This window comes from Hippoglossus stenolepis, chromosome 18 (assembly GCF_022539355.2).
Source record: "Hippoglossus stenolepis isolate QCI-W04-F060 chromosome 18, HSTE1.2, whole genome shotgun sequence".
In the NCBI taxonomy this organism is placed as follows: domain Eukaryota; kingdom Metazoa; phylum Chordata; class Actinopteri; order Pleuronectiformes; family Pleuronectidae; genus Hippoglossus; species Hippoglossus stenolepis.
Genome location: NC_061500.1, coordinates 533,531 through 545,087, shown reverse-complemented (window position 1 = coordinate 545,087; position 11,557 = coordinate 533,531). Strand labels below are relative to the sequence as shown.

The following is an 11,557-nucleotide window of genomic DNA, read 5'->3' as shown; positions in this document are numbered from 1 at the left end:
GATTGTGTCTCTAATCTTATTGGTTAAAAATGTATGTATTACTACACTGTAAGTTAACATGTACACACACTGACACACACTGACACACACACACACACACACACACACACATGATGCTGTGTACATGTACACAATGACTCAGCAGGAAATACCTCTACCAGTGGGTTCAGTGACGTCACCTCAGTTACTCACTTCGTTCATTATAAGACTGACGGACGAGTGAGACGCAGACAAACCAAACCACAATGATTCCAACATCAAACGTTGTTCTGGACTTATATGGTTTTATTTTCCCTTTGTCGATCCCTTCCATTGATAACACACAACACACGGAACACAGGCATCATGTAAACATGTCAATCAACGCTGATAATAACAATTAAAAAGCTAGTGCCAAAAGTTTCTTTAAAAAAACCAAGAGCTGACACGTCCGTCCTGCACACGCACAAACATTGTTAGTAACCCAATTCCCTGGTGACGCAACTCCACACGATGGTAAAATCCCAAGTAACTCATTTAAACCTGCAGTGATTGTGAAACACAGATTTCATCACATTTCAAACTCGTAAACTTGTTTCCAACCGTTTGAATATCTCCAGAGACGTGATCGCTCACGTCTGTGCTGATGATTCTCTGCATTCGTCCTTAACGGTGATGAGCTGTCACATTTTTATTGTAAAACGTATCAACAACAGCATCTTTAAAATCAGTGTCGTGGAATCAAAGCTCTTCTCAGATGTAGTTTGACTCCGGTTAAAAAAACAGGTTTTATTACGACAGTTTAAAAGAAACTCCCCCGGTCGTGTTTTCACTCTCAACACGTCCCGTTCCTGATGTGATAAGGAAAGCAGCGTTTGTTTCCACACAGCGTGTCAGCGTGTGGTCGGCAGCCTGGGATCAGTTCAGGGATAATCAGCCGCAACATAACGGAAATTATCTCTGAGGAAGATTAGCTCATAGAAAAACCAGCAGCTAAACAGCATGAAGAAGATAAAAAGATAACTTGATCAAACCGAGACACTGGAGTCCTGTTTCCCTCTGATACAGAAACGGGCTTCAGTTAGAGTGTGAGATATTCAGTCTTTAACCACAGCCACAGACTCTGATTGGCCGGAGGCAGCTGTGACCTCCCAACGCTCCGAGCGACACAAACACGTAAATCCAGAGATTCCTCCGTCACGTCTGTGACTCGCTCACAGCGTCTGCTACATGAAGAACTGAGCCACTAGGTTGGCCAAGCCCAGCAGGATCAGGAAGCTGTGGAACAGGGCGGACGGCCAGCGGAGCGCCCCCTGTCGCTTCAGAGAGATCATGTGGACCAGCGCAGGGAAGACGAACACCAGAGCCAGGCCGCATGTAGCTCCAGAAAACCTGCAGGGGGAGACAGAGAGTTGACATCAGTACCGAGATGAAGCCTGGAGACAAAAGGTGAAATGTAAAGTCTGTAATGAAAACCAGAATAAACTCCAACATCCGTCACATGAAACAAGCACGTTGTGTTTTCAGCAGAAGCTCGACAGAAGAAGACGGAACACAGAAAAGTCCTCGAGCTGATTTTAAGGTGTTTAAAGGTGATGAAATCATCAGCTGGAATTGAACCTGTGTGTAAAATGAGTCAAATTCCGTTCATCTTCATGTTGATGATTAAATCAGTTTTATGACTGTAAAATGTTTTCATGCTCCAATGTTCAGAATCTCTTTCTTCAGACTGTCCATCGCTGCAGCTCCTCTCTTCAGCCTCTGTCTCAAACTGTTCTACATCCTGTCTCTTTAAGACCCTCCTCCTGATGAAGCCCTGCTCTGATTGGTCAGCCTCTGCTCTCACTTCACCTGGGTCACGTTTCGTTTCCAGGTCGAACACGTTAAGACTAAATATCTCACACTCTAACTGACATGGTGATGTCCCTCAGGGAGCGTCTGCTAACGAGGGACATGGTGATGTCCCTCGTTAGGGAGCGTCTGCTAACGAGGGACATGGTGATGTCCTGAGGTCCGGTCCAATGACGGAGCAGCTCCCTTTAACTTTGGTCTTTTAACACATTAGGAGAAAGACCTTTTCAGGAAATGTGGCTGTTAACCAGAGTGGAATAAAAGACACTATCAAGTTGCATCATGGGAATTGTAGGATGTTAAAAAGTTTGAGAGCAGCAGTTCTCCAGGTTTCCTGAACGGTACAAACACACCATCACATAAACAAACACCTCACTGGCTTCGTTCTGTCTGAGCAGGAAATGATCGTTTATTAAACATGTGGAAACAGTTTGAAACTCACCGGATGATGGATCCAATGTTGGGATAGAACTTGGCCATGAGGACACCAGCTCCAACGATTAAGATGTTCAGAGACAGAACGTGGAAGAAACTAAAGAGAGACGAAGAGAAAACAGGTTAATATCAGGTATTTATATTTATTCAGATATGAGTTATTTATGCTTTTAAAAGTCCAGTAGAAATAAATCTTTACTGATTTACAGAATTATTCACATTGAAACACAAATGAAAAACACCTTTTCACCATGACAACGACCGGAATTACATGAGTAATATTTGACCATCATTTAATATTCCTGTAATCTTGTTACCTGGGGTAATGATTCCCAAAGATCTGACCCATCATCTGGACCCGCACCAGGTATCCCAGCAGGGGGTAGACCGTGATCATCTGGAAGAGCAGGAAGCTCCGAGCCACGAACACCATGACGTCGCTGCTGGGGTAGTTATCCAAGAAGTTCTGCAGGAGGAGGTTTGTTCCACACGTTTGAATCCGTCTCTGGTTTTTATGATCAATCTTCTCATCGTTGTTTTTCTCTCAATAAACTGAATATAAACAGTATAATATATAATCTTTTTAAATGTGACCTGCACCCTGATCTGTGGAGTCCAGCTCCACTACTATTAATTAATACTCATGTCATAATGGAAGTGAGAAATAAAGCTGAATGATGTTGATCATCTTTGTACATTTGGTAATTAGCAGCTAACAAAGTGTGATGGAGTCATTGGTCGTGTACGTGCGCTGGTGGACAGAGAGAAGACAGACGGGTGGACTTACTGCCTCGATGCAGTCTTTGGAGAGAGGAGGTGAAGGAAAGGAAGCAAAGATCAACACCCCCACGTAGAGGTAGGTGAGCCCGACCAGGAGGTACGCCACAGACAGGTCCCGCACCTGGAAACACAAAAACACATTCCAATCCAAAGACGTCATGAAGGGAGGAGCTTCGTGTGAAGACGTCAGCCAGACAAATACCAGTGAAATGAAAACAAGTATTAAAATCTGTTGAAATGAATTAGGTCTGCTGCCATGTTACTCTGTAAGTTACTATAAACATGTCAATTACAGGGTTATTTTGGACTTGATTGATGTATTAGTGAACTTCCCTTACAGTTACAACCTCCTGCCAGTAGGAGGTGGTGCAGCCCCCTCAGCACCCAGTCTATGTTACTGAGACTGAGGAAGTGACCGAGGTCAGTGTGTGTGTGTGTGTGTGTGTGTGTGTGTGTGTGTGTGTGTGTGTGTGTGTGTGTGTGTGTGTGTGTGTGTGTGTGTGTGTGTGTGATCCTCACGTTGTTCTCCTGGTGCTTGTTGCTCTTCATTAATGTGATGACACAGTTGTGAATGAAAAAGGCCAAAGTGAGGACGCCACTGAGCTGAGGAAACAACAACCTGAACTCTGCAAGACAATCACAGAAACATCACACACACAGTATATATACACACAGTATATATACACACAGTGTGTTCATATACACAGTATGTTCATATACACACTACACACACACACACACACACACACACACACACACACACACACACACACAGTATGTTCAGTGTATAATGTTCACACAGGTGGAAACGTTAGAACCTGCAGGTTTACCTGGAACGTAGAACTCGCTGGTGTCAAACCAGTGGAAGTTCAGGTGGAACCCAAGGCGTGAAGTCTTAATGGTGACCAACACGATCAGGTAGACGACTGATATGGTGCCTGGACAGAACAATGTGACAGGTGGAGCACACGCTACGATTAGAAATGATTTATTCTATATGATGTAACAGTTACTGATCAACAGCGCCCCCTGCAGCCACACATGATTAACTCTGTCTCTGATGAAGTGTCTCAATGTGTTGACTCTGTCTCCCCACTGGACATTACCCATGATCCTCTGCTTCCTGAACCTGAAGAGCTGCTGCTGGAACAAATTCTTCATATTTGAAAGTTTCCTGCTGAATATTGGAGATAAACTCTGGATGAAGGGATGCTGAGGGGCGACCGTGACCCTGTGCTATATATTATTTATTTGTTTTAATTGATTAATTTGCTTTATATAGAAATATGATAACGTATCAATCCAAAGCTTCAGACGTTTAGTGGATTGAAGCATGAAACCCTCTGACAGTCGTCACAGTGGTAGAAGGAAGTGAAGAAGGGTCTCGTCTCCTGACCGATCCCAACTCTTACCCAGGAAGGTGAACCTTGCGAAGAAGGAGGCTGAGCGGAAGCAGAGCAGCGGCAGCAGCAGGACGATGAGGTAGAGGGGGACGGTGTTGGTTTTGCTCCACCAGTGTCCAAAGACGTCAGACGTGTCATTTCCACTGACGCTGAGGTAAAGCGAGCTGACGGTGTCGTTCCCTCCGGGGTCGGTGTTTGGGAATGGACAGACGACTAGAAGCAAATTAACAAAGCGTTACCATCTGATCAGGGATTTCTTTACCTGGTTAAGATTTGGAAAACAAACATGTTTACCCACATACAATTAAAACCAGAAATACAGCACTTGGTGGTTGTCTGTCTCCACCAACCAGTTTCAGTCTATTCATATAAGGCCACTGTGACCTTTGACCTCTGAAATCTAATAATTTCCTCTTTGAGTCCAAGTGAGAAATTCCCTAAAGTCTGAAAGGATTCTCTCGAGGCGTTATTAAGATCACACGTTCACAACTACAACAAAGCTGGAGCTGAAGGCTTCTCACCTCTCTCTGAGCCGTTGGTTCCAAACTCGGAATCTGTCGTGTTGACATTGTGAGCGGAATCTGTGGACAGGACAAATATCAGATCCACAACTCGTCTTCATCACAGCTGCTAATATCTAATATCTGTATCATTTAGAAAGAACTACAACACACAGACATTACAAACTCTACATGAGCATAAAATATCTCTCTTAAAAAATAGAACTCACTAAGAATCAATGTTAACATAATTAAATGTTACTCAACATATTTCAGACACAGTATGTACACGAATCCACAGATTCTCTCCTCAAGTACCAGCTCAGATCGCCGTGTTCAAAAGAACTCAAGTAAAAGAATAAAAGAACAGAATGGAGCGAGTAAGTAATAAATACTAAGTAGAGAAAAATGTACTTAAAGGTTCAGTGTAAAATAATCCTGTTGATGTTTTCACGACTGTGTTTCATCGAAAATGTACTAATTGTTGTTTTCTTTACCTTTCTTTCAATACTTTATATTTACATTCTTTATATTTACACTCCTTATATTTAAATATAAAGTATTTCCGACTGTCACCTACTGTAGATAAACTGTCCCGTGTTGTACAGGAAGTTGGACATGAGGACCCAGTAAACCACCATGGCTCCGATGAGCGACACCATGGAGAAAACCAAGCTGGACCATTGTCCGAACTTTCCAAAGTAGTAATGACAGACGTCGGGGAATTCCCAGTCGGCCGTGTCTATGTAGGCTGAAGAGAACAGAGCAGTGAACATCGGATTCCTCCGGACGTATGGAACTTTACGTCGTTTCATCCAGTGAGTTAAAACTGTTATGACCCACCGCTGCCTCCTAGAGGCTGGAGCCAGTATTAAACATATAAAACAGAGAAAAAGTGGAAAAACTTCTCGTAAATGTGGTTATTACACAAGTATAGAAAGTTTGTTACATGCTCAATGGTTCAAAATAAAAGATTTATATATGTATCAGCTAAATCTGCAGCGCAGGTATCCTGCTGATCACCAAGTGCAGTTTCTCATTTCAAGAATTTTCTAAAAATTATGATAAATCTTGAAAAAGGAAAATGAAAAAGAAAATTACACTTAATTCGATCCTATTTATAACAACAAGCTGTTTATTCATAGGGGACAAAATTTGAAAAGATAATTCCAGTTCATTACTTTTAAAACAAGTGGTAGAAAATAATAAATAACTCGTTGTACACCACGTGCGGCTGAACTTACGTATTGACTTCGGTGACTTGAGGACGATGTAACAACAGTAGAGCATCAGCAGACCTAGAAAGATGAGGATGAGGATCCCGAGCGTGAAGCCGGCCTGAGGGACCAAGAGATGAAGCAACTTTAATGAGCAAATCTGCATCTGAAGAAGAACTGAGGTGAACAACAATGGTTTCACACGCAGCTCATCTTTGAACAAAGGACGTGAGTAATTCTGAATAAAGCACATCACCTGTTTTATGCCCCAAGGAATGCTGAGTATCGACGTTCCCATCATCGTGTTCCATATCGCAAAACTGTGCAGAGAGAAATTCAAGGTGAAATCCAACAGTCAGAGTCACGGACTTCAGAGTGACGCTGGACTCACATGGTGATGATGCTGGGGTTTTTAGACGAGTAGTCGCTGGACGTCACCTTGAACGCCGTCCCCAGGGGGCTGTAGACGTAGATCTCCTCCGCTCGGGGGATCACATGGTTCGGAGGACTCTGCAGGACAAGAGAAACTAAACAGGAAGTCCTCACAGCTACAGGCACATAACTGATAGAACAGGCTGTAACACAGATGGACGACAAGACTGCTTCACTACAGTAAAGCCAAATCACCTCCATCGCCCCCTGGTGGCTGGGTTATAAACCCCTCCTCCTCCATGTTAGCAGATAGGACATGGGCCGAGTTCTACACAGACTCTGAACTTCTGTAGCGTAACAACTCAAACAAACATCAACTTTTAAGCAGTGATGACTTTAACATCTCACTTGACCACAGCCAGTGAGCTTCCTCATTTCATTGTCAACAGCCGGAGTCGCTCACTTCCTTTGTCATCAGGTTTCCATTGTGTGACTTTCACGTTTTCTGTAAATGTGCTTGTGTGAGACGTCGTCTTTGACACGAGATAATTTGGCTTCATTTCTGAAAGGTTAGAGGAGGTGGAGATGCGTCGTCCATCTTTGTTCGATGTCTTTGGTTGTGGCTGATGGTGCATGTTCACATCGTAGTCGTACAATATTTAACAAAGACGAGAAATAATCTATTGAGATCAAAGTGGAGTCGACGGAACCGGAGCTCAGGACAAAGACGTTTCACACACGTGATGTTTTATCTTGTGCATGAAGAAAAATACGGAAATACTAGAATTACTGCAACAAACTGGAGCAATATAATCAACATATTCCAGCACAGAATCCTACACGTTGTGGGTCAAGGTTCTGCGTCTACGACGAGGCAGTGACGTACCAGCAGCCTATCAGACGAGGCCGTCAGTCGGCTGTAATAATGAACTCTGCTGTTGAGGATGGCAGCTTCAGCAGAGACTCTCTCCTGAGGGTCCTCGCCCACGATGTTCCGGGGCTCTACGTGGAACGGCCTCAAAGAAACAGAAACAGACATCACCTCTATATACAACATATCTATCAAAATTCAGATATTTTATACATTTCATTTATACTTAGATTCTTCAGTTTGACGCCACAGAGAATAAACACGTTTTGTTTTGAGCCATGGACATGAAACGAGTTCAGACACGTGTGTGCGACTAGAAAGCTCGTCGCTCAGTGTGAAATACCAAACTGGATGAAAACTCACACATCGCTAATTCAGTTAGGGGATGCTAGGGTGGTGCCACACACACACACACACACACACACACACACACACACACACACACACACACACACACACACACACACACACACACACACACACACACACACACAGTCACACACGTGTTAATGTTTGCTTCTCAAGCGAGTTCCAGGAAGTCGTGGTCCAGATGAGCTCAGCTGACCTTTGACCCAAGGCTACTGTACTGCTCTGTTTGTCACACACACACACACACACACACACACACACACACACACACACACACACACACACACACACACACACACACACACACACACACACACACACACACACACACACACACTTTCTAAATCAAACTCTATTTTAGTGAACAGCTCAGCTTGAGGTCGTCACTAGAACCAATCAGAGAGAAGCTGACATCAACATCCTGAACATGATGGAGGTGTGTGACTGTGTTAACGTCTTTATCTGAGCGGCCAGTAGCTGCACGCGACCCTTTCCTGTTATCTGGTGAGCAGGTCACGTGCAGCACAGAGCTGCAGCGTATTGATTGGTGTCGTGTTGCAGGGTTTTTACCTTTTGGCCTTGAAGTCCAGAGAGTCTGTGGAGCCTCTGTGTGAGTAGCTCTCTCCTGTTTGACCCGAGCTCAGCAGCGGCCGGCTGTCGTCCTCCATGTCTGTGACTTCCAGCCGCTCCGCTGTCATCACCTGACTGGGAGGAAACGGGTCATAAAGTCTAATCAGAGTCCGTCACACTGATCTGTGTGTTACAGCTGTTCACTGAGATCCTGCTCATGACACTGATACTTCCTGTGTGATACTTCCTGTGTGATACTTCCTGTGTGATACTTCCTGTGGGATACTTCCTGTGAAAACCAACCTGGAGACTTAAAAACTGGGAATAGTGTATATTGTGCTTCTGATGGTTACTCCCACTTCTCCAGAGAATCTTACAGGACGATGACATGGAGATTTGAGTCAACACAAATTAATGTAGAAAAAAGGAGAATTTAAGATCAATATATTCAAAAAGCATTTATTTTAACTTCTTTCTTCCAGTAGGATTTGATTTGACGGGACGAAATGTCTCTGACTGTCTCTGAATGTCTCTTATGGTCTCTTATGGTCTCTGACTGTCTCTGAATGTCTCTGAATGTCTGTTGCTGTTCTGATCCGTCCTGAAAGATCCCATCACATGTGGACAGCTGAGTTCACAGCTGCTATTAGAATGTGTCCTGAACGAGTCTCTTGGAGTTGTGATCACATGTTACAGTTTGAACACTGATCAACCCACAAGGACCCAGCTGCTGCTCTGACTCTAACTGGGATTGTTAATTGGAGGTTTACACCCCGAACTCCCTGATGGGACTACATATCCCATCAGGCCTTGGGAGCAACTCAGGATCCCCCAGAAAGCACTGGAGCGTGTGTGGAGACGTCTGGGACACCCTGCTGTGAGGGGCCGTTACCTCCAGACAAGAAGACAATGGATAAAGACTGAAATGATCGGACTCAGTGGGATCCTGTCACCATGATGTCACCACCATGTCACCACCATGTCACTATGATGTCACCATGATGTCACCACCGTGTCACTATGATGTCACCACCATGTCACTATGATGTCACCACCATGTCACTATGATGTCACCACCATGACACCACCGTGTCACTATGATGTCACCACCATGTCACTATGATGTCACCACCATATCACCATGATGTCACCACCATGACACCACCGTGTCACTATGATGTCACCACCATGACGTCACTATGATGTCACCACCATGACGTCACTATGATGTCACCACCATGTCTCTTTCTGTGTGACTCCATGTTTTCATCCTAAAACGTTGTTTTCCTTTAGTTACAGTTTTCATTTGCCGTCTGTCACCAACACACATTCTCTCCTGTGGAGGATCTGCTGTGTTCTCACTCAGGGTCTCTCACATCCAGTGACCAGGCGTGACCTCAGTGTGGTCACTGCTGGTGACATCACAGTGACATCACACAGGTGACATCACACAGGTGACATCACACAGGTGACATCACAAACACTCTGTTCACAAACCAGGAAGAAAAACAAGTTTATGTAACTTCATGAAAACTTCAAAACTAATGAGTCAGTTCAACACAAAGAGCTGAGTCTGCACACACACACACACACACACAGAGAGAGACGGAGACAGACACACGCAAAGACACACACACACACACACACACACACAGAGAGAGACAGAGACAAACATAGACACAGAGAGAGACGGAGACAGACACACGCAAAGACACACACACACACACACACGGACACACGGACACACAGACAGACAGACAGACAAACACAGTAACACACAAACAGACACACACTAACCGTTCAGTTACTGCAGGTCCTCAGGTCATCTCAGGGTCCGTGGATTCTTAACCATACGTCAACACGCACGAAAGATTCAACACGCACGAAAGATTCAACAGTCTCCGGTCTCAGTCGGTGAGGACACGGAAATACACGAGCGGATCCGTGGAGAGAGGAAGAGAGGAAGTGAGGAAGTGGAGGAAGTGAAGAGACGTTGATCCACCCGATTCCGTGTGTGTGTGTTTGTGTTTATGTGTGAAGAACCCGAGAAGAAGAACAACACACACACACACACACACACACACACACACACACACACACACACACACACTCTGTTCCGCTGCATTACCGCCCCCTCCTGAGCTGGAATGAGTGTTTCAGGTGATGTGTGTGTAAACACTTCCCTAATATCTTTAAATCAATATTATATTATATTATATTATATTATATTATATTACAAATATATTTCAATAAGAAGGACTTAATAATAATTTATACTTATACTTACATTATTCAATTCTCATATAACTATATGAGAATTGAATAAATAAACAAATGAAGAGTTTGTTGAGAGTCAGCTCAAAGCCCATTGGTCCCTCATCCAAAGACTTTACCAAACATTACTCAAAGGGTCTTTGTCTGGGACTATTTTCAGTCGCGGATTAATACATATTTGGTGCTAAAATGAGTAAAGATGGACGACATGACAGCTCCCAGGTGAAGTCCAAACATCTGGACGTCCCCCTGGTGGCTGGCTGCATTCAAGGTCAAAGGTCAAAGGTCACCGGGCTCCACGATGACAGCGCTCGTACCCGAGATAATTAGGCTGCATGTCTGGATAGTGGGAGGAAGTGGAGACGCCATCTTGGTTTAGGGTCTGTGGAAACTCAATATAACACGACACCGGCGGAAGTCTCTCCAACAGAAAACAAATGAAAGCAGCGATAATACTGTAAAACATTTAATGAAAAACATAAAAAGAAAGATGAGCAGTACAACCAATAAACATACAGTATTTTCTTTTTCCAAACTCTTTTCCAGCAACAATCAGCACAAGTTTCCAAACTCAAACAACTCGGACCTTTCAAAGACTACATTGATTTTTGCTCTTTGCTACATGAGAAATTATTCCAACACATAAACATCTGAAGAATCAAGAGTACAAAACCATGTCAGTAGATTGTCTATAGATCTTTTCGACCTTTGACACAAAGGCAGTGTAACTGTAAATAAACATGACCTTTTTCTTTTCTTCTAAATTGAAACTGCTGCTGCAGTTTGAGGATCTTTGTCGTTTGCCTTCAGGACCAGATTCTCGATCGTAGTAGCTCGGCGCCACAATCAGGGTCAGACTGATATTTACAGTTAGACTTCACCATGTGCGACCCGGTCGGGGACCTGCCACCTAATATGCATTCCACTTCTAGTCTT

At 43.9% G+C, this 11,557-nt stretch overlaps 1 protein-coding gene across 2 annotated transcripts; it reads right to left on the bottom strand.

Moving 5' to 3' along the window:
* Positions 1 to 267: 267 nt before the first annotated feature.
* Positions 268 to 10,374, bottom strand: slc38a9 (solute carrier family 38 member 9). 2 transcript variants are annotated; one of them, XM_035141493.1, is made up of 15 exons: positions 10,145 to 10,374; positions 8,348 to 8,482; positions 7,424 to 7,553; positions 6,557 to 6,675; positions 6,422 to 6,485; positions 6,193 to 6,286; positions 5,529 to 5,699; positions 4,970 to 5,029; positions 4,458 to 4,661; positions 3,876 to 3,983; positions 3,565 to 3,671; positions 3,053 to 3,166; positions 2,583 to 2,731; positions 2,273 to 2,362; positions 268 to 1,371 (listed from the first exon to the last, which is right to left on the bottom strand). In XM_035141493.1, exons 2-15 carry the CDS (start codon positions 8,473 to 8,475, stop codon positions 1,206 to 1,208), a joined length of 1,704 nt encoding a protein of 567 aa, XP_034997384.1. In that variant the 5' UTR covers positions 8,476 to 8,482; positions 10,145 to 10,374; the 3' UTR covers positions 268 to 1,205. The 2 variants fall into 2 exon arrangements, with proteins under 2 accessions (XP_034997384.1, XP_034997385.1); XM_035141494.1 differs by having other exon boundaries at positions 8,348 to 8,478.
* Positions 10,375 to 11,557: the final 1,183 nt, after the last annotated feature.

Bases quoted from the DNA above. Each gene is read 5' to 3' on its own strand.
- slc38a9 (XM_035141493.1), bottom strand. From the start codon at position 8,475: ATGACAGCGGAGCGGCTGGAAGTCACAGACATGGAGGACGACAGCCGG. The intron at 3,672-3,875 runs GTAAACCTGCAG...ATTGTCTTGCAG, and splicing joins CAGCGAGTTCTACGTTCCAG to AGTTCAGGTTGTTGTTTCCT. The intron at 1,372-2,272 runs GTGAGTTTCAAA...CTCCCCCTGCAG, and splicing joins AACATTGGATCCATCATCCG to GTTTTCTGGAGCTACATGCG.